The sequence below is a fragment of the Bufo gargarizans genome, chromosome 3, assembly GCF_014858855.1.
Source record: "Bufo gargarizans isolate SCDJY-AF-19 chromosome 3, ASM1485885v1, whole genome shotgun sequence".
Classification (NCBI taxonomy): Eukaryota; Metazoa; Chordata; class Amphibia; order Anura; family Bufonidae; genus Bufo; species Bufo gargarizans.
This window is the reverse complement of record NC_058082.1, coordinates 65,007,047-65,031,114: the sequence shown is the minus strand read 5'-3', so window position 1 is coordinate 65,031,114 and position 24,068 is coordinate 65,007,047. Positions and strand designations below refer to the sequence as shown.

The window sequence follows — 24,068 nt, the reverse complement described above, 5'->3', positions numbered from 1 at the left end:
AGAGTGACGGGCGGCGCTATGTGACTCCAGCTTAAATAGAGGCTGGGTCACATGGTGCTCTGGCCAATCACAGCCATGCCAATAGTAGGCATGGCTGTGAGGGCCTCTTGGGGCAAGTAGTATGACGCTTGTTGATTGGCTGCTTTGCAGCCTTTCAAAAAGCGCCAAGAAAGCGTCACAAAAGCGCCAAGAAAGCGACGAACACCGAACCCGGACTTTTACGAAAATGTCCGGGTTCGGGTCCGTGTCACGGACACCCCAAAATTCGGTACGAACCCGAACTATACAGTTCGAGTTCGCTCATCCCTACTGATAATCTATCCTCTGGATAGATTATCAGCATCTGATTGGCAGGGGTCTGACACCCAGGATCCCCGTCGATCAGCTGTTAGAGAACGCAGCGGCGCTCCAGCAGCACCGCGGCATTCTCACTGTTTACCGCTGGCCCAGTGACATCACGACTAGTATCAACTTACCTGGGCGGGGCTAAGCTCTGTTCACTTGAATGGAGCTTAGCTCTGCCCAGGCAAGTTGATACTAGCCGTGACGTCACTAGGCCGGCGGTAAACAGTGAGAATGCTGCGGTGCTGCTGAAGCGCCGCTGCCTTCTCTAACGGCTGAACGGCAGGAGTCCCAGGTGTCGGACCCCCGCCGATCAGATGCTGATGATCTATCCAGAGGATAGATCATCAGTTTAAAGAAAGTGCAGAACCCCTTTAAGTTTATTTTGCCTCGCCCATCCTTTGTTTGGTGGGTGTCATTCTAATTTATATTTGAGTAGGACTCAATGGCCACATAACAGTAGGCCTTATATATTCGTACATGTAATTACAAGAAGCCATCCCATTAATTTCAATGAGACAGCTCATTATTAATCAAGTGAATAGGATAGTGTATCCTGATGATAGGTCATCAATAAAAATAACTTGGACAACCCCTTTAAGGCACTTTTACATGGGTGAGGATTGGGGATGAGCATGAGGTGAAAGCTCATTCTTGACAACTGCCCCATTGATCACCGAATGATCACATCTTTCATGTGGCACATAAAATCTTTGTTTGCTGGCAGCATATCACCCTGTGTAAACTGGAATCTGCTGCCAGCAAACAAGGAATCTGTATGGGGACCAGTGATAGAAACAGGAATTGTTCATTCCTATGCAGAGATAATGATTGCAGAATGTATATGCAGTTCTTACCACTGCCCATGATCAGGCATTCTCAATAATTGCTTGGGCAATGTAAAGAGCCACTAGTATACTTTATAATGGAAAGCATTTTAAAGGGAATGTGTCATCAGAAAATGACCTTCTGTTTAAATCTCTTTTTTATGTTTAAAATACATCTCTGTATATAGATAAGACAGGATTCACCATTCACAATAGGTGATTGTAAAAGTTTATCTATTTATTTCCTTGTACAATGACCCCTGCTCAGGTCACAGAGCCTGCCTAGAAAACTCTCCCATAAAAGTCAATGACGTCCCGTCTTGACCATTGTGTCTATGCACTATGGGGCTGCCGTAAAGCTATTTTTTTTTATATTGTGTAAATGCTGTTAAGAACAGCTCAGGCAAGATCACAGCCCCCATAATAATGTTTAGTAAATAAAAAATCTACAATCAGAAAATTGGTTACTATGTGGTTTTAAGTGGCAGATAACATTTTTGGTGAAACATTTCTTTTAAGATAGTTGTTTTAAAAGCTAAATAGCAATGGAAGTGATTCATATGGATAGGAGTTTGTTTTGTTAGACAGCTTTATACTTGATGAGATAAGCAAACACAAAACTACAGTATCTAAGGCTGCCTGCACATGGATGCAGTTTTTATTGCATAAAATGCAATACTCTGCTACTAATGTAAGTGAGAAAAGTCTCTGATAAGTGTCAGTAGCAATCTCTTGTACAAGCAATGGAAGAAAGTCAACTCGCTATAATCATTACCCTAGCGACACTATTTGCATGTACAATTCCAGTGAGGGAGATGCAATGGATATGTTTTTAGGTATTTTATTGAATTTACCTTGAGAAGTGACGATGTAGATCAAAGGAAACTCCTCTCTCCAGCTTTGTGATGCATGACTGACAAACAGGAAAAGACTAAAGTACATAGGATGTCATCTAACAGAAAAGAAGAAGTTACAACATGAATGATATATTTTTCAGGAATATGGCTAAATACTGATATGCAGAAAACCTGTGGAAAGAAGATAATTTCACTACGACTTACCCCTGTCTTGTTGCAGATTCCATGATCTGGACTGTGCTCAGTCTGAGGTGTTGTTTGGATCGGCCACATGAGCACAGTCCAGAGCATGGAATCCATGGCAAGACAGAAGGGTAAGTAATGTGAAACAATCTTCTCTCAACAGGTTTTGTGCAAGTCAGGATTTAGTCATGGTCCCAAAGAATCACTTTTAAGAAATTGCTCTTAGGTGTTAATGTGAGCACGGCCCAGATCACAGAATACACGATGCAATGGAGGGGTATGAAGTGATTAAATAAATTCCCTCCACATATCTGAAAACAAGGATTTAGCCATAACACTGGGGTGGACAAAGATCACTGAAATCATAATCTTACGAAGAAATATCATTTGTAGGCGGCTATTTGCAAATTGTCTAGTGTGGTACACATCATGGGGCAGATTTATCATAACTACACACAAGTTTTTCTGGCATAAAAAAGTTGCAAACACAACAACACCATGCAAATATTTTTGGGTAAGTAATGTTTCCCCACCACCTTTGTTACTTTCTCAGAAAGGGGGCGTGACAAGGGCAGTGATGCCAGTAGCCCAACCACATTTACCAAGTAAACTAAAATCTATGTGCTTTTCTCCCCAAGGCCTCATTCATATTTCCATTGACATGTGCTATCTGTGTTATCTCTGGACAGCACACATACTCATTGATTTTAATGTGTCTGTTCCAATATTAGTAGTTTTTTACCCCGTGAAAAAATCAGAGACACATGCACTTCCTTGGTCCGTGATGTGGACCAAACACAACCATTGAAGTCTATGCGTCCATGAAAAATCACTAACACAACATGGATACAATCAAAGTGTACACGACGTGCTTGTACACTTTATTTGTATGCTGAAAAAAACACATAACTTACTGAATCAAGAAGCGCTTGATTAAAGGATAGAGATGCGCAAACCTGTTCGGGACCCGAACTTGACCCAAACTTGAACCCAAACCCCATTGAAGTCAATGGGGACCCGAACTTCACTTTATTATTTTACATTATAACATGGTTATATCGGAAAATAACATAATACTTAAGATGGAGTGCAAAAGGGACACCTTTTATTTTGTATTCCATCATAACAAAAGTCTATGGGCAACATAATGGATCCGTTATGCTCCAATAGACTTCTATTATGATGGAATGCAAAATGGAATGCCTCTAAAGGTCTCCCTTTGGCGCTCCATCTTAAGAATTACGTTATTTTCCGATATAACCAAGTTATAATGGAAAATAAATTAATAAATTGCCCAAACTCCATACCTGGGGTACCCAAACTCGCAAAGTTAAGTACGAACCCGAACTTTGAAGTTCGCGTTCACTCAACCCTATTCACAATTGAAACATGGACAGATTTTTTAATGGATGTCAAACACATGTGGAAATGTATTGCAGACAAGAATAATCATTTCTAGTAACAGGGGGGGGGGGATAACAATACGTATTTCACACAGAAGGTTTCTGTATTTTGCAGATCCGTGGTTTGCAGACAGGAATTCTTTATGTCAGGAGTACTTTGATGTAATTTATTAGAGGAGCGAGCACTTGACTTAAACACTTGTCCAAATTTGCTATTAAATATTTTAGAAAGGGTACCATTTTAGGTATGGACTCTCTAATGTGTAAGTGTAATGGGGTGCTGAAGGCGCACTTGGTCTCCCATCAGCCACAGACCTGCTGCTTAGCTTTGGGAGCGAGGATCTGTGTTTGACCTCGTTCCCAGGGTGGCTTTGCTAGCTGGGAGACTCCCTGCTCCTAGGTCTGCCTTAAGCGCCAAGCTGATCACTCGGTGCTCGACTGGTTGGTCTGTCGGTCATGTGATGCTGGCCACGTCACATGACCCTCACTCCCCACTATAAATACAGGCAGCCTGCTGGCCACAGGTTGCCTGTTAATTCTAGGTTCCTGCTATTTTGTTGGACTACTGAATACTACCTGACCCTGTTCCCTGACGATCCTTTGCCTGCTCCTCCTGTACTGCGCATCTCTCCTGGTATCCTGACCCCGGCTTCCACCTGACTATTCTTTGCGGACTCCTGTTGTACTTCGTTTCTATCCTGGTATTTGACCTTGGCTTTTCCTGACTATTCTCTGCTCATTCCTTAGTACTGCGTAGCTCTCTATGTATTGACCCGGTCTGTTCACGTTCCGTTATTTGTCTGGTCTGTCTTCCCAGCACGTATCCTAAGTTAGGGACTGCCGTCTAGTTGTCCCCTGTCATTAGGACTTGCGAGGCAAGTAGGCAGGGCCAGGGGTGAGGGTGGAGCGCAGTGGTCACTATCCTACCCCCTGTGTGTAGTGTACGTGACCGTCACAGTAAGATCATGTGAGAACAGGAAAAACTGAGAAATATTTAAAGGGGAAATACAATGACGTTACCAGTCAGCAAATACCAGACGAATAGATCCCTGTTTATTTTTTATGACAAATCTCTATTTGTTTTTTTGCCTTTGGAAAACCAGTTTTACCTGCATTACCTGAAAATAAATATACCCTGTTAGCACATCTGAAATGGTATATAAGGAGATGCCATCGATGTGTCTGCATAAAAGAGAATCATCTCATCTCACAATGCTCAGGCTTCTCGTACTGGCTGCTCTTGTCATTTTGGGTAAGTTGTCCCATATTTCACACTATATTTGTGCTCATAGGAACAATTTTATAGCTATAATCTAGCAATAAAAAAGTATTATGATAAAATATACTATTAACTAATTATTCTGCTATCTACTTTGTACTAAATTGTGAGAAGCTTTGTGAACCGGCTCTTGTAACACAACAGATTGTGTGGCCCAGCCATGTAGTAGCAACTGACTATAGATGAGGCCAGGAAATATTCTGTACTAAACTAACTTTAACAAGACGTCTGCAACTGGGATCACACAGGACAGGACAACATGTTGTGTATATGGTCCATCTGTTCTTGTATTCAATAAAACTTCTAGATATGCTCTCCACATTTTTTTTCGACATATAATGACCTTGTTGCTCCGCAAGCTGAAGGAGCCTTCGACCACGGCAGACAGCATTCAGGACTGAAACCCCCAGGGATAAAATCCAAGACTTTGTTCAAATTTTAAAAACAGGTACACAGTCTAAAGTCAAACTGTTCTTAAAAAGACTTGAATAAAGCCTTGGATTTTATCGTTGGAGGTTTCATTCTAAAACATGTTCTTGTTATTGCTTTAACATTGGTAAGACTATCCGTCCAATGCAAATGAATTTTAGTGAACATGTTCGTTCACTAGGCAGGGAAGAGGCCTCGCTGTGCTTAATTTAAGATATCAATGAAATTCATAATGCTACGTGATCTCGGTTCATTTCTGACATAAAGGGGTTATCCCATGAAATGTATTGCTATGCAATGAATAGGACATTTCACATAAAGTATTGCTGCAATCAGTGGCGTAACTAGAACTGACTGGGCCCCACAGCAGATTTTTAGAACTGAGTCCCCCCTACAGCAACCCCCTCCTCCCATGCAACCTTCACTCCTGTAGCTAGTCACTCTCAGACCAGGCCAGGCAGCTGCTCCGTCCGTTTCCTACACTTATATACTGTATGTCACTGTATATATTGTCATTGTATAATACTGTTGAGGTGCCCCTGACAATAAAATCTTTGATTCTTCCTCCCGGATGGGCCCCCTCTTAGTTTTGGCCCTTAATCAGCCGCTTTCCCTGCTTCCACTATAGCGCTGCCCCTGGCTACAATATACATGGAAGAATCCCAATCTTTTTAGTATTTACAGTAAATATGAGTTCCTGATTACTCGATGTAATGGTTAATGTATTTACCCCGCTGAGTCCACATCTGGAGTCATTATGGATTATGCCGCAATTAACCAATCTGGATTTGGATTAGTTCTTTAATACAGTTCGGCATGCATTGCAATTTACAGTAATGGCACATGCGAAAGTTTCCAATAATCTTGCTTTAATAGCGGCCATATTCATTCGACCACTGCGAGGCAAATACGTTAAACATTAAATCGAAGGATCAGGACAAATCCGAATCTACCATCACTAATACATGCAATGAAAATATTGATAGGTTTTTGTGTACATGACATTTTCCACCTCCTGCTGTTTCTCATTCTAGGATTTCCACCTTCTCTTGCATTGACATGCCCAGTAGCTTCTCTGCTCTCCTCTTCTAAGAGCCAACATAGTAATTTCAGAGATACTTTTTATTCAATTGTCTCTACTTCTAAATACACAGAAATATATAGCTGTATTCCTCGCTAGACAGCGAAGAAGGAAATTGTGGGGACATTACATACTACAGAGCTATTTATTAGTGGAATTGCTGCGGCTGTGTGTGAGGGACTATTAGCTATGCAGAGGAGGAAGACAGGAGAACAGAACTTTGACTGCTGGGAGAAGGTTTAATAGGATCTGATTGTAAATCACTCATGGGAGATGCGATTGATGGTCTAATGTGACGAGTTGCTGCCCGTCAACAGAATGTGAAGAGACCAGAGCTAAAAGGGGTGAAAATTACACTGGACAGCAGTAGATATTGCATTGAGATATAGTAGTTACAATAATTGTATGCATTAATCCAGGTAAAAAAAAAAAAAAGGGGTGACACCCGGTACTCTTGTTCTTTTTTTGAAGGACCTCTGGATTGTACATCTAGTGTCCAGTGGAGTATTACATGTGTGTCTCTCTCTTTTTTTCATATTTTTTTTATGGATTCGGGTAGAATCAATTCAGATCCAAAATTTTTTTTTAAACATTTGGTAATTGGGAAAACCCACAACTCCACTGTAGGGACTATAGTTACCAAGAGCTTAAATTTCAGTACATCAAGTAATATTCAGGTATATTAGGCTTGTCCCATCAGTGGTGAGTTATTGATGTCCAGTTGATATTGGTAGAAAGATTCTTGTACTGTTATTTGTGACCTGGTGTCACACCATATTAGTAATGCATAATTCTTGTTGATAATAAAGGGTGTGATTTTATAAGGGTCCTTTTTCAAGTATCTAAGCTAGTGTTAAAGTAGTTCCCTTTAGATCTCTAGATAATCACTACAGGCCTTCTTTCTTCTAGTGCTCCAAAGTAATGGATATATATAATAATCAGTGCAATGAAGGAAAAGAACGGATGGAAACAGTTAATCTTGGTTTTAAATGCACAATTTTCTCTGGTCTAAAAACCAGTGATCTGTTTATTAAATGAAAACGCTATTATAAAACAACCAATCATTGTCATTAGGCACTTCTCACTATGGGTAATATCAACCAATCACAATTACATGGTTACTTTCATATTTGCATAATTCAACTACATATGAATATATTTAGTTATTAGTGTTGAGTGAATCGAAGCAGTTGACTTCAATCCGAAATTCAGAAAAAAATTAGTTTGCCACAAAGCCAAATTTCCTCACACTTCATGGTAACGAATCAATTTTTCCAAAAATGGTGGCTGAACAAAATATTATTCACCTCAACCACTTGCTCGCGGAGAGGCCGACCTCTCCTATCTTAATTGAAGAAAACCCGCCAAAGGGACTACAGCGAGCGTGATGACGTCATCAGACAGGAGCAGAAGGCCTCTCCACGAGCAAGTGGATGAGGTGAGTATCATTTTTTTAAGCCCTGATTAATCCATGAAAGGCTGACTGAGTCACAGATGCCGTGATTAGCGTTGATGTGGGATCTGTTATTGCGCCCTCTCCAAAAAATGGAAAAATGGAAAGCAATTTGTGATGAAGTCATCTGTAACTAATCGAAATACTTGTCGAAGTTCGGCAAAGCAGCCAAATCAAATTCTTCGCTCATCTCTATTAGTTACATAGTATAAGCAGGTTTGAAAATGGGTCTGTTTGTTTTAGCACTTTACTCCTGGCCCCCTCCGTTGGACACTAGGAAGCCAATACAGTCTGGTTTTATCTGCTCTTCTGTTAAAAACTATGAACTAAAATAAACTTTCTACAACTAAAATGTAGTCTCTTCTGGTAAACATTGTCTAGTCTAGAATACTATCACACTAGCTTGATTCGGTTTCAAAACTGTATTAAAAATTGATCCATATTGATAATCATAAGTAATCTAAATTAAATGTAGAATGCAAATCAAGGAAAGTCATTATTAATAAAGTGCACTTCATATTTCTCTACAAATAAATTAAAAACACATACAACTCAGTTATTGACTGTACTTACTGCAAATGGTTTTCCAATGTCTGCAATTTTTCATTTTCTGTATTCTGCCCATAGGACAATGTAATAATGAAGACATCCGCTATTTTGAACAGATTCCAAATGCACGTGTGGTAGGAGGATCTAATGCGGCTAGGAATGCCTGGCCCTGGCAGGTCAGTATTCACATTTATATGCACCTCTGTGTCATTATCTGATAATCTAATGGACGTTTAGTTGATTCTAATTCATTACCATTCTCATCTGTAGTAATAGATATCAGTTCTTACACTGACTTCTTGGTGAGCTCATGCATATACACAGGAGCCTGTCAGTACAGGCTGAGCTAAAGAGTAAAGTATTGGGAGGGGCAGAGGCTTAGTGTCAGCAGTCATACTACCATAGTCTGATAGAAATTGTACAGTTGCAAGAAAAAATGAAGGCCCTATTACACGAAGCGAATATCGTACAGATTCTCGTGTATGTGAAAATTCCAAATATATATAAGACAGCTCTCACCTTTGTTGCTTTCACGGAAGCACCGGCCCAGTCCCGACTTGACTGTATACAAAGGCAATCCAAAGAAAAAACTTGTGGTCCAGCTTCCCATAAAAATGTGCAGCTTTATTAATAACAATAAAATACGTTATCCAAACACGAATCACATACAAGATCCAAGATGTCCTCGTGGATCTTGTATGTGATTCGTGTTCGGATAACAGTTTTTATTGTTAATAAAGCTGGAAGTTTTTATGGGAAGCTGGACCACAAGTTTTTTCTTTGGATTGCGTACAGTACGTATGTGAAAATGAATTAGAATCGTGTGATGTAAGAAGTATGAACGATTCAAAGATCAGTTTCATTCACTAAACGAGCAGCCGACTGTCAGAAAGGAACGCTTCCTTAGCGACAGCCGACTGCGGAATCTGTTTTAAAGTGGTTTTCCACTTTAAAAATCAAATAACGAATATATTTACTGAAGTCTCGCTAGACTTTGCGAATAACTCACTTCGCCTCATCGGAGGCCATACATTTTAATGCTGTACGGAGATGGGTCGTCCGTACGGCATTAATCCAAAGTTTTGTGCAAAGCAACTTTGGTTCTAGGATCCGAAGGTCGCTTCACTCATCACTATTTGAGACAAACGGCCGCTCAGTTGGCCCTTCCAAATCCACCTTAAGTGAACCTTTGCATTTACCTGCATTTCTGCATCGATTGCTAATAGAGCATAATCTGGTCTGATCTCACAAACTCTAAGTAAACTTATAAGACACACACACAGTTGTACCAGGCGTGCATTGTACTGAGGGCACACAGTGCACATTTAGAAAAAGTAAGTGAACCTTTGAACCTCAATAGTAATCCAAGTCAAGTGTCAGATGTGCTCTGGTCTCCTGATTCCAATACTTTTCCCTCCTTCCTGATCAATGCCTGCACGCCTAAGAAATTGTTGATTTTTTTTTTTGACATGCAAAGGAGCTGTTTGGTGCAATGAAGGTGTCACTATTGCACTTTGTTGCACCAAAAGCCTGAGCGTGCACCAGCACTTTGGGAATCAGGGCATACACAGTACAGCACCAATGCTTTTCAGGGCCGCAGTCATCTGTGCTATGCATCTCTGGCAAGCACCAGGGCCGTACTGGGCATTAGTCGCTGACTCTTGACTTGGATTACTATGGAGACATGTGGTGACAAATTCAAGTTGTCAAGTAGTTTTCACTTGTCTAACTACCAGCAATGTCCATCAAAACATTGTAGCAGCATGATATACCTAACTTTATGTTACTTGGCTTTTTATCTAATGTCCAGGAAAAGCACTTTTAATCCTATGAAAAATTACTCCCAAGTGCCCAACAGGGCGAGCTTGACTTTTGAAAGTGTCCAAGCCCACCACCCTTCCCTACTGGGTGCCCCCCCCCCCCCAACAAAAAAAAAATAATGGACAATTGACAACTGTTTTTCATAGGATAAAAATTGCTTTAACTGAACACTCGATAAAGAGCCAAATGACATAAAGGTAGGTTTAATCTTGCTTGTAGAATGTTTTGATGGCCATTGCTGGTCTGAAAGTCCCAATTTATTACTGTGTATTCCCAATTTAGCAGCAATTTAATAACCTATAGATGCGGCTTTAGCAGTAATCACATCCTCAGAGCATTTCCTGTTGCTGCAAATATAATTTCCACCTTGGTAAGGAGGAATTTCGGACCATTTTTCCTGCAAATGTGTTTGAGTTCATCAATATTTCTGGGATGGCTTATGTGCACCGCCCTCTTCAGGTCATGTACAGTAACAACATTTCCATAGGGTTAAAGTCAGGACTTGGACAATTGGAAATACAATTTTTTTTAAATCAATCTTTAGTTGATTTACTTGTGCTTTGAGAAATTGTTACTTAGTTGGTTGAAATAAAACAGAAAAAAAAAAATATTGATCCAGAGGAAGGCAAAAACCACTCTAGACGGCAAAGACCAAATGTGCCACACAGTAGAAGAAAATCCATCCTTACCCCAGCTGGCGATCCAAAAGATCCAGATTAGCATTTTATATTCACACCAGTAACCCCACAATTAAGATACCAATCATCTTGATTTGTTCCATCACCCAATGTCTCCTATCTTAAGGTCATGGACTGATGACATTACATTCTCCTGAAAAATGTTTTGCTACACCTTAGACATAATTACTCCCTCCGTGACTGAAAGTTTTCCAGGCAATGAGACAGGAAACCAATCCCACATCATGATGCCATCTCTGCCATAGTTGAGTTTTGGATGAGGTTTTGGTGTTGGTGTGCTATGTTCTTTTCCTCCAAATACAGCACTGTATTTTTGTGCCATAAAGTTCTACTTTTGTCTCCAACTGTCCAAATTTCTCAGAAGCATTGTGATTAAGGAAGTGGTATTGGGTAAACTTGAAATGGAACGCAATGTTCTCCTTTGTGTAGTTCTTCCATGAACAACATTCTTGTTCAGTGTTATTTTAACAGGATTTTGCAGTCTTCTGTAGGCATTTTGCTAATAGTCTTGGGTTCTTTCTCACCTCTTTCAGGATTGGCCATTGTGCTCTTTGAGTGATCTTACAAGGATGCCCAATCTAGGGAGTGAAGAAACAGTCCTGAAATTGCTCCATTAGTAGATAACTTTTATTTTCTTAGATTGGCATACACCCAGGTCATTGGCATACACCTCTTATGAAAGTTGTCTGGACTGAGCCATGGTTCAAAAACCTATCTTTCTTGAGCAGAACAGATCTGTCAGTAACTAGGCTTTGTGTGCCTTGGTTTAATGAAAAGAGCAGCAGTGTAACCCACACTTCCAACCACATCTATGTAATTGAAACACCTTTTGCCAATTATTTCTTAGGGTACTTTCACACTAGCGTTATTATTTTCCGGTATTGAAATCTGGTAAAGGGATGTTGCAGTCGCTAAAGAAAACAGTTTCTAATAGAGTAAAGGTAAAAAGTAGTTAAGAAGCTGATAAAAAAATAAAATAAAACTGGTACACACCATTCTATGGGATAATTTGCAGTTGTCAAGGTTTTAAAAAAAATGCAATAGAACAAGATCATGATACAAATAATTATACAGTATTTCTATATTTAAAAAAATCATCAAAAATATTTCAAAAAATCATCAAAAGACGTTTAATATATGTCTTCTTTAAGATATAAGAGGAATGTTTCACTCCCTTAAGAACATGCCATATATGTCAGAAGTCTTGGTCCCAACTCTCAGACCCATCTCAAGAAAAGGGTCCTGAAGTGAACAGTGTACACTGTGCATGCGTGGTGTCCTCTCCATTTGCTGCTACAGGACTTAGCTGAGTAAGTGTGGCTGCTTTTGGAAGCTCCATAGCATGTATGGAGGGTGTCTGCACTTGCGTAGCTTGCTCTGCAGAGAACTTCGGGCCCCATCCTGGAGATAGGAGCACCTTGCTGACAATTATGGCACATCCTATTGATATTCCAGAAATGTCAGAGGTGAATACCTCTTTTTCAAACCGTGTCATTAACAATTGTGTATTTTATATTTTTTTTTATTTTTGACTCCCTCCAGGTTTCAATTCAATTTCTGTCTGGTGGTTACTGGTACCACATCTGTGGAGGAACCATCATTCGTGCTAACCGTGTGCTGACTGCTGCTCATTGCATGGACACGTAATCATAACTTTTATATTCTCCTTCCATTATATTAATGTCATGTATTGAAATAATTTTGGCAATCTCATGAAAGTTACTTACAGTAAATATGTAGATTACAGAGCGTTATGGTGATCTAAAGCTGGAATTTTGATGTTTACCGTACTACTATAGAAGGTCTCACTGCCGGAAGAATGGTTAAAATAAAACAAAAATAAACATTATTAATAAATATCACTTAAAAATGGGTGAATTTCTCATTTTAGATTAGGGCTGGCCACAGCCAAACCCATCAAACATGCAGTATGCTGGATCCAGATTAATGGCCGATCAGGAACAAAGCTTTAAAAATGGTGTAAAATTAATAACATGCTTGTGCAAACTGAAAAACTATTGCTCATTTTATAGATGAATAGTTTCAGCCAACCAGTCACATATGGCAGACAGCTGGTTATCCGCCATCACAAACTGCATGTGTGTTACCGGGGTTTTTGGATGCTTACACACATGAATTTGGATCCGGCGTTTCTTTTACCCCTAAAAATTTTCCCCAAAAAGTTGATGCAACTTTTTGTCACCTGCAGTTTTACTGTGTTTTTTTTTTTTTCTAAATGGCTGTGTGAACTATGGGGCTAATTTATTAACTAATATACACCACTTTTGTCTGATATATTGGTTGCAGATTTTGTCGGCAGCCATTTTGCAACAAAATCTTCGAAAGGTCTGAAAGAGGTCTGGCATGTGCGAGGAACAGGGCGGGCCAGCTGGCCCATCTTCATAATCATTTAGTATGCCAGTTTTTGGTGTAGAAATGACTTAAACCTACTCCAGCAAGGGAGCTGGTATAGACTTCAGATTGTCGCATGTCCTGCTGGAGGCTGCACCAAAGCTGTGTATGCCGCCATACAACTTTGCCTCTTCCTCTAGCAGCACAGTCACGTGCCCCAATGTTTTTCCTTATCTTCCTCACTAAGAAGCACTTCTGTGGGCATTAGTGTCCCTGTTTCTGCACTGCAAAAAATAGAACGTGCCCTATCTTTTCCATATATTGCGGACCTGTTCAAGTCAATGGGTCCGCACCTCAATATGGGATTCACACGGCTGGTGCCCATGCATTGCACACCACAATTTTCAGTCCGCAGCATGGGCACGGCGACCATATGGTCATGTGAACGGCCACTTACTAATACAGCCTTTCTTGAAATTCTGTGCCATTTGTTATATTTTATAAGGTATGCTCCCTTTTTTACAAAGTCTTCTGTGCTGTCCACACAGAGGTCCTGTCCATACGGTGGCCACTGATGGAGGGTCCTGTGACCAGGCAAATCACCTCCATGCAATGCCTCCTCCATTCAAATACACTGTACCTGCCATCTACACTTGTTATGTTGGGCGTTTAGTGCAGGAGCAGTGTATTTGAATGGAGAAGACATCACATGGAGGTGATCTGCCTGGTCACATGATCCTTCATCAGCGGCCATCTTATGGACAGGACCTCTGTGGGAATAGCACAGAAGAATTTGTGAGCAAAGGGGCGTAGCTTCTAAAATATAGAAAATGGTGCAGAATTTCAACAAATACTATACTAGTAAGTGCCATTCAGTCATCTTACAAACACACTGGTCAACAGGAACCAGAAAATGGCCAACCCTTTTAAGCGTTTTTTCATGGCTTTGTTTTAAGGTCTTTTTACACAGACCAATGATCTGGCAGACTGTCAGGAGGAAAGTAGACTTTCCTGATAACTGCCTGATCTTCAGCAGAGATGATTACTGCATTTACATTCAGCAATCCCCTCCTCTGTATGGGGACACATACCACCCAACTTTCAAAAACCCAAGGAGCTAAACTATCAGAGGCGTGCAAAGCTCATCACAAGTTTTTTAAAGCGCTGGCCCACACCTCTAACTTCACATGTCTGTCTGCCTAGTCTCCATTGTGCCCCACACACAGTAGTTGTGCCAGATCTGGGATGGTTGGGACTATACAAACACTACACTCACATAATCACATATACAATATACACCCATATAAGGTTCACTTACAGTAGATTTACCAACTCCATATACATGTCATACACATTTGTATGCACATTATATTCAGTGCTATCCAGAATACAGCGCCACATACCTCTTCCATCCAGTGACTTCTCCTCTGATGTAGATGTTCTCTTTCCTCATCTTCTCCTTTCAGACCAGACCGCCTATTTTAGCGACCACAATTATTATAGTGAAACGTTATCGGCCAGGTAGTCGCCTACAACATTTAATATTACTTAGTAAACACAGACCGCCATGATCAATTTTCATCCATCTCTCGTCTCTGCAGTTTAACAAAAAGACATCTTAGGTTACTACTTTTCCATCCTCCTACCTTCTGAATAACTCATCCTGCCACATTTAATACTGTGCCCACAGTTCTCCCCAATACTATACTACATAAACTATACACCTGAAAATGCCAGTACCACAGAGATAATGCCCCCAGTACTGTGCCCGCTGTGCTCCCCAATACTAACCAGCAGAAACAGATAAACCCCTGATAACACTAGTACCACACAAATAGTGCCCTTTAATAATTATTGGCAGACACTGCCCTGCAAATAACTGCGCCCAGCAAATAGTGCCCCTGACACTAAAAGTGTAAAACATTATGTTCCCCTGTTACTACTGGGGGACTATGGGGAACATGGTTACTATTATGGGTACTATGGGAGCATTATTACTTCTGGGGCACAGTGGGGACATCATTACTACTAAGTGCACTTGGGCGTAGAATTATTACTATTGGTGAAACTTTGGAGCAGTGTTACTGTGGGGGGCAAACTGGCCACTTAAAATGAGCACCAGTACAAAGAATGTCCCTTGTAATGTGTCCCAGTACAACAAATGCCCCCTAATAATGTGTACTAGTTCAAAAATGCTCCCGTTCTGTGTGCCAGTACAAATAATCCCCCCTCTTAGTGCCCCCTGTTGAGATAATATCCCTATAGTGCCCCCATAATGTGTGAAAGTATAAAATAACCCTATATAATGCTCACATAGTGCATCTCTCCCCTTATCCATAGTGTCCCCCATAATGTGCCAGTATAAAATGCCCCTATATAGTGCCCCAAGTAAATGCCACCATAGCACTCCTTCCCTTTCCCCATAGTGCCCCATAATGTGCCTATATAATATGCCCCCATTGTGTTCTCCCCTTCCAACCCCATAGTGCTTCCATAAGGTTCCAGTATAAGATTCTCCCATAGTGTCCCCCATGATGTGCCAGTATAGATGCCCCCATAGTGTCCCCTATGAAGTGCCAGTAAACATACCCCCATAGTGTCACCCATGATGTGCCAGTATAACTTTCCCCCCAGTAAATGCCCACATAGTGTCCCCCATGATGTGCCAGTAAACATACCCCCATAGTGTCACCCATGATGTGCCAGTATAACTTCCCCCCCCAGTAAATGCCCACATAGTGTCCCCCATGATGTCTCAGTGTAAATGCCCCCAGTAGGTGCCCCCATAGTCTCCCATAATGTGCCAGTAAAAATTCCCCTGAGTAGATACCCATATGTGGCAGTATAAATGCCCCTAGTAGATGCCCCCATGATGTGCCAGTGTAAATGCCCCCATTGCCCCCATGATGTGCCAGTATAAATGCCCCAATGATGTGCCAGTGTAAATGCCCCCAGTACATTCCCCCATAGTGTCCCCATTATGTGCCAGTATAAATGCCCCCATAGTGTCCTCCATGATGTGCCAGTAATGGTCCTATAGTGTCCCCCATGATGTGCCAGTAGATGCCCCCATAGTGTCCACCCAGATGTGCCAGTAGATGCCTCCATAGTGTCCCACATGATGTGCCAGTAATGCCCCCATAGTGTCCCCCATCAAGTACCAGTAATGCCCCATAGTCCATAATTATGTGCCAGTAATTGTCCCATAGTATCCCCCATCATGTGCCAGTAATGCCCCCATAGTATAACCCATCATGTGTCACTAATGCCCCCATAGTATCCCTCATAATGTGTCGGTAATGCCCCCATCATGTGCCAGTAATGCCCCCATAGTGTCCCCATCATGTGCCAGTAATGCTCCTTTAGTATCCCTCATCATGTGCCAGTAATGCCCCCATAGTGTTCCCCATCATGTGCAAGTAGTGCCTCCATAGTGTCCCCCATCATGTGCCAGTTATTCCCCCAGTTGATGCCCCCATAGTACGCCACATAAAAGAAAAACTAAAACTTACCTCCATGCTGGCAGCGATGCAGGCCTCTTCCGGCCTGTATCCCACGCAGTACAAAACCCACCCTGTGGGTGTTGTTGGTGTGTGCAACTAATACTACTTATTCTGCTTATAATGCAGAATGTGGCGGTCAGGGGTGCGTGTAACGCAGGGTGCGGCGGTCAGGGTTGCATATAACTCAGGGTGCGCTGGTCAGGGGTGCTTGTAACGCAAGGTGCACTAGTCAGGGGTGCATGTAACACTGGGTGCGCTGGTCAGGGGTGCATGTAACGCAAGGTGCACTAGTCAGGGGTGCATGTAACACTGGGTGCGCTGGTCAGGGGTGCATGTAACACTGGGTGAGCTGGTCAGGGGTGCATGTAACGCAGGGGGCGCTGGTCAGGGGTGCATCACAGATAAAAAAGGCACTTACAGTTCTGATGTGCTCTGTCCTCGTGCCTTCTACCTCTAGGCATGGTGGCAGGGGGAGGGGCACGCAACAATGTTTCCTGATGTTAAATCCCCAAGCAGCATTCTCTTCTGGCTCTGCAGGCCCTGCTAGGCTTAAAGACACAGGCATCCAATGGCAGTGCTGCCCTATCCCTCCCAGCCAATATCAGCTGAGGTGGGTGGGGGAAGTTTCACTTGGCTGCCGACTCCCGAGGAGCCCGTAGTGAAGCGGGTGGGCAGCATGGGCAGTACTTTCAGTTTGGCAAAACAGACAGATTGCTGCTGTACTAGCGGCGGACAGCGTTTTAAAGCAGAATCAGTATGGGGGGGCAATGAATAACCTAGGGGGGGCCTTGGCCCCCTGTAGAGACTCCTATAACTTTAAAAATGACTGACTATACACCCACAACTTTCCATTGTTTTATTCCCAACAGACCTGGTACCTACCGTGTGGACCTTGGAGAATACAATCTTGCTTCTTACGAAGGCAGTGAACAGTTCATTGCCGTCTCTTCCTATAGAAAACACTCTTTTTGGAACCCCAGCAATGTTGCTGCTGGGTAAGATACTCACTAACATGTAAAAAAAAAAGCAAGCTATTTTATTTCTAGTACTCTAATATGGTCAAAATGTCTTAATTATATTTAAATGATTAAAACTCTCCATGAATACATTGCTATCATCTTCGATACAGATATGATATTGCTATCCTGTGGCTGGCCTCCAGTGCTACCCTGAACAGTGCTGTGAAAGTGGCCACTCTGCCAACAAGTGGATACACCCTGCCCAGCAACTACAACTGTATTGTTACCGGATGGGGGAGAGTCAGCAGTAAGTTTTTATTGTACTTTAACATTAATGTACTTTTACATTAAAATGCTTGCCCGAGTGTTTTATACTGATGACCTATCCTCAGGATAGGTTATTAGTAACGGTCCCGACTCCCACCGATCAGCTGCTTGAGGAGGCCATGGTGCTCCGGTGAGCACTGCAGCCTCTTCCTAGGCCAGTAACGTCACATTCATCAGTCACACGGCCTAGGCACAGCTCAGTCCCATTCAAGTGAAGTGCAGCTGCTTTCCAATGGACGGTGCTGTGCTTGGTAAGCTGTAAGGACTCCCATCGATCACACACTGATGACCTATCATGATGTAAAGTCATCCGTATATAACACTCGGAAAACCACTTAGATTTTTGTTTGTGCAAAATTGATTATTTGGGCTGTTAAACATGTCAAAATCTGTGATGTTGCTTTGTACAGTGGTGAAGGGAAGATGAGACCAAATGTGCCACACAAATCCCTATTTGTGGTAAATGAAAGAAAACTGTGGCAAACACACTTCATATGTTTGCTGTGGAAATTGTGCGTCACAATTTTGGGCAAAAATCAAGACATACAGGCGTGAGATTGATATATCTGCCCCAATGTGTTTCATATAAGGGGAATGATCCTATTTTAAAGACACTTTCAGCATGAAAAACATGTAAATATCTTAGAGATGCAAGAGATCTGATGCTAATATAAAATATATATATATACACATATATGAAGCCTCCTGTTCCAATGCCAGTTTGCTATCTGTTGCATTCAATTGTGATGATTATAAAATACTATCATTTCTACACAGCCAGTGGACCTATTCCTGCGATTCTCCAGCAAGCCACTCTGCCTGTAGTTTCCTACTCAACCTGCTCTGTCAGCTCTTGGTGGGGCAGCACTGTCAAGACCAGTATGATCTGTGCTGGTGGAGATGGAATCAAGTCTTCCTGCAATGTGAGTTGCATCTTCTTAAAATGCTCTCCTTGAAAGTAGACATGCCTACAATAGTAATGGTTATTCAATGCAAATATTTCCATAATTTTAAATCACTTGGGTAGTAAGCGGGCTACATGAAAAAGATATATTACAAAACTATGCATACTATAGAGTATATGGGAACGTTGGTGGAAGCAATGAGGGAATGTGTAGCCATCATGGTGACTAGTCTCTGCTCCAGAGCTCTCCCAGGCCGCATGGGCAGTAAATGGAGGGGTGCAACCCTTCTTCCCTGCAGGATATACCCTTCACTTTTGGTGTCTCCTCCCTGGTGATAGCTGGGGTGCCCTTTATGTTAATATATATGCAGCAGAATGAAAGGCAGGAGAACAGAAGGTCAATGATGATGATCAAGTATAGAGACCAATGGCTGCTGCCTTAATTATAGCAAAATAAAATTTCCTTTACTAATTAGATTATGGGGTTCACAGTGAAAATATATGCAGTATAGGCACAGTCCCGAAGTTTTTCACTGAGTAGGCTTTTCCCAAAAGGCTGTGTATATGAGTCTACCTCTATAGATACCAGCAATTTTCTCAAATGACCAAAAGCTTGCAATTCCTTAATATTCCTCTGCAGTGCCCAGTCACAAAGTGTAATATTAGATCGGATGTACAGTTCAACTCAGTAGTGTGGTGGGCGTCAGAAGCAATAAACCCAGACCTAGGCAGTAAAGTCTAAAGCCATATGCGTGCATTACCTTTACCGAGTCCGAGCACGGACCTCATGGTCTTCAACCATCTGCAATAATTAAATGCTTCTTTCTTTCAGAGTTACAGTAGTTCCCAGCTGCTTTTTCCTCAGTTTTCACTCACAGGAATGGTGTTTTTCTGGAGTAGAATCTGTGGCCTACTTGGCAGCAGCACACAGGTCTTCCTACTGGCTTGCTTACTAGCAGACTGCACTAACCAGAGGGAAATTGGACCAGCCCACTATCCAGTAACTGGAACTAAGAACTGCCATTTAACTATTTCCATCCCATTGATAGCCTTTTGGGGTTACATAGTACATGGATTAAAATCAGGATCAAAACTCTACCGTGAATATAGTATTAACCCTTTAGCAATCAACCAGATCATTGCATATACAATGGCGTACCTTCAATAAAGGCAGACCATAAAACTATAGGGCCCAATGCTGAACCTTCTTCCCACCATGAAAGCACTGTTTTCATGCAGCTGCCACTAGGGGGAGCTCAGTGCAAAGAGATTACTACAGTAACTATATAAATTCCTATGCTCTGAACTCCCCCCAGTGATGTCTACAAGTAGCCAGATTTGTAATATATTATGTGAAGGGAAGCAGTGGTTTACAGCTCTATGGTGGGATTTACAATGTCAATATATTTATGCCAGCTTTCTGGTGTAAATAAATTAAGGAATATATTGATAAATATTATAACGAGCACCATATTTTTTAAACACCTGCCCTACTTTCTCCAACATAAAAATAGTATAAAGTGTTTTATTAAAATTTCTTCTGCTCAATAATAAATAAAAATTGTCATAAATCTGGGGTGTTGCACTTTGCGTTATGGGGTGCTTGTGAATGATGCATCCGTACTGGGAAACTGGGTGGGTCAGGGTGGGCCATACTAAATTTTGATATGGGGCCCATTGAGATTTGTTTAAGAACCTGATTCTATGATACTACACATGAAAAAAATGTATTGCTATCTACTGAAGTGTGTGTTTCTTCATGATTGCACCTTAGGGTGATTCCGGTGGACCCCTCAACTGTGCTATCAATGGTGTGTACCAAGTCCATGGTATTGTTAGCTTTGGATCTTCTCTTGGATGCAACTACTACCAGAAACCATCCGTCTTTACCAAAGTCTCCGCTTACATCTCCTGGATCAACAGCGTAAGTAATGTATTTGAATATATTGGATTATACCCCAAACCTGCCTACGTGCAAACTATATACTATGGTGTCAATAGGACTTACACTGAATTGCTGAGCTGTACAGAAGAAGTGCACTAAAACTGGGTGCAAGTCTTCAATAATACATCCATTTAGGCAATATGTACATTAGACTGTTTCAATCATTCAGTTGGGCAGAATTACCACTTTGTTGATGCCCAGGATAGCCATACATCATTAAGACAGGTGGACATGGACATAACATACATATGGACATACAAAATAATACTTACACCTACTTATGGGTGGGAACAAAGTACGACCTGTGGGGGAGAAGTTAATCACAACACAAGTGCAGATAAACATCGTCTCCTAAAATTACAATTATATACTCAGAATTGTGCTGATAATTACTAGTTAACCCTTTCAGCTCCATGTGATTTTCCATTTTGCATTTTCATTTTTCACTTTCTACCATCCCGTAGCTATGATGTGATGCTAATGTTTGTTTTTTATTGATTTTTATTTTTTTTAAACTTGCTTTCCTCTTGTTTTTACACTAGGGGACTATAATATGCAATCTTTTGATCACTGCTCCCATACACTAATGTAATTTAATATAATAGTGTATGGGAGAATCATTATATTCCTATGGAGCACTGCCACCTGCAGGGCTCAATAGAAACTAACACTCCATTAGCCTGGAACACTTAGAAAGAATGAACAGTTTCCCCTAGCTCCGTGCAGAGAAGCAATTTGGGCCTGTGAAGTGCAGAGTTCCCAGGGAAAGCCGCCTCAGATGCCGTGGTCACATCTGACCATGACATTTGAGGGATTAAATGTCTGAGATCGGCATTACTGTCAATCATAGACATTAGTGCCCTCTTTAAAGACCCGATTTCTGACATGCATGTACCAAAGCATCCGGGAAGTGGTTAATTCATTTTCCTTCTTGTTGCTTATTAATTATGATCAAATTTGTATATAATGTATATAATTGTAATTTTAGGGGGCAATTTACATCTGCACTTGTGTTATGATTGATTCCTCCCCCACACATTGTAGTTTGTTTCCAGCTAAGGAGGGTATATATTGTTTTTCATACGTTTTGTATATTCGTCCATGTCCATCTGAAAAACGGTTTGGAGCCTTACACACTATGTATAGAATGAACTAAAGACATTCAGTCCCAGTTGGTAAGCAACTGTGTTGGCTTTTTTAAATTGGTCATTTGGAATTGCTTCTATTAGACTTACAAAAAAATGATACCATAATATGATGGGCAGGCTCTACTTGTTTTTGGATTTATGTGATGTACTGCCAACCTGTATAATTTATCTATTTTAAAATAGTCTGTCACCTCCAAAATTGACCTCCAAGGAAGATACCACCATGTAGGTTAGATACCGCAAAACATGGCCATAGCTTTCTTGTGAAAAACCGGTCCTCTAATTCTGAGAAATGTTTCAGTTATGCTTAGCTAACCTTGAAACCCATTTCGGAGGTAACAGACTCAGTGGTGTGCTAAGGGGGGGGGCGCTCATTGCTGGAGTGCAGGGAGCTGCGGTCCTCTCGCTGACCACTCAGCTCTCCGTGCTCCTCCCTTCCTTAAGGCCGGCAGCGGTCTGAATGGTGAAGCAGAAAGACTTCTCCTGCTCCACCAGTCAGCCTGCTCCACCAGATCGCACTGCCGGTGTGGGCGGAGCCTGCAGGGAAGAGAGGTATGTGAGCTTCAGGAACAGGCACCGAGGGCTTTATTACTTTGGAGGAGGCACAGAGGTCTTTATTGCTATGGAGGGGGCACAGAGGACTTTAATACTATGGAGAGGGCACAGAAGGCATCACTACTATGGAGGGGGCACAGAGGACAATACTAATGTGCATTTCTACTATGGAAGTGGCACAGAGCGAGAGGGCATTACTACAATGAAGGGGGCACAGAGGACATTATTACTGTGAGGGGGGCACAGTGGGCCTTATTTCTGTGAAGGGCGCACAATTTGGATTTCTACTATGGAGGGGCACATAGGGCATTACTACTATTAAGGGGGCACAATGGACATTACTACTATTAAGGGGCACAATGGACATTACTACTATTAAGGGGCTCAATGGGCATTATTACTGTGAAGGGGGCACAATGGGGATTATTACTGTGAAGGGGCACAGCAATGGCATAACTACTGGGAAGGGGGGCACACATCTGTACAAAACTACTGTGAAGGGTGTACAATGAGGGCAATACTACTGTGAGGGGGTAAATTTTTTTTAAAGTATTGGGGGGGGCAGAGAAAAGACCAATCACCCTAGGCACGCCACTAAAGAGACTACCTTTGTAAATTGGCAACCAGAATTAGTCCTAATGACACTACTAAATTTTGACTTCTCATATGTTCAAATAAAAGCTTAAATTTCCATGTATGTTTTCTTTTGTAGAACATCTAATCGGGATTACACCTATTTGCCTAGTTGGGATAACAGCTACAACACAACTGTTTAAATGAGAGCAACTTGCTAATAAAGAACTTACCTAAAATAAATTGTTTTACTACTTTTTTCCATTGTGACACGTGGGACTGTACATTGGATATTCCTATAATTATTTAAAGCTTAGCCATTTCCATTTTCATTCTATAAACTAATAGTACAGTTGTAGATAAGAAACTTTGTCAATATGTTTTTACAGAAAAATTCCCTTTTCTCTACTTAACAGATTCCTCATCTTATCCCCTTGCTAGGTTATTAGCTTACTTAGAGATAAGGTTACAGTTCCTACCCATAAGTAGGTTATAGAAGTGTGTGCATGGAGGGGGGAGGAATGGGAAGGAGCAGCTACAGTGAGAGAGAGAGACCAAGCAGCTGCTTTCTGTAAATGTTTTATCTCACCCCAGTGGAGTGTTTGCAACCAGTTAATCTGTTAGTTCGGTGGGTGACATATACCCATTTTTGGTGTGAAATAAGCCTGCATTGCATCTGAGACAGGGAAATACTATAGTTAATCTGTCTGTTAGTTTGGAGGGTGACAGAAACCCATTTTTGGTAACAGATGCACCTGCATTGCATCCGAGACAGGGAAATACAACAGTTATTCTGTCTGTTAGTTCAGTGGGTGACCTCAAAGATTGAGGAGAGCTTAAAGGGTTTCTACCACTTGGATTTCACATAATTAGGTGTCAG

General features: G+C 41.5%; 1 protein-coding gene across 1 annotated transcript; it reads left to right on the top strand.

The window, feature by feature from the left end:
* The first annotated feature begins 4,807 nt into the window (after window positions 1-4,807).
* On the top strand, window positions 4,808-23,336 carry LOC122931374 (chymotrypsin-like elastase family member 1). The gene is made up of 8 exons (XM_044285445.1): window positions 4,808-4,864; window positions 8,482-8,579; window positions 12,465-12,565; window positions 17,647-17,772; window positions 17,907-18,043; window positions 18,841-18,986; window positions 20,742-20,891; window positions 23,328-23,336. The coding sequence occupies exons 1-8, from the start codon at window positions 4,825-4,827 to the stop codon at window positions 23,334-23,336; spliced, it is 807 nt and encodes a 268-aa protein (XP_044141380.1). The 5' UTR covers window positions 4,808-4,824.
* The last annotated feature ends 732 nt before the right edge of the window (window positions 23,337-24,068 follow it).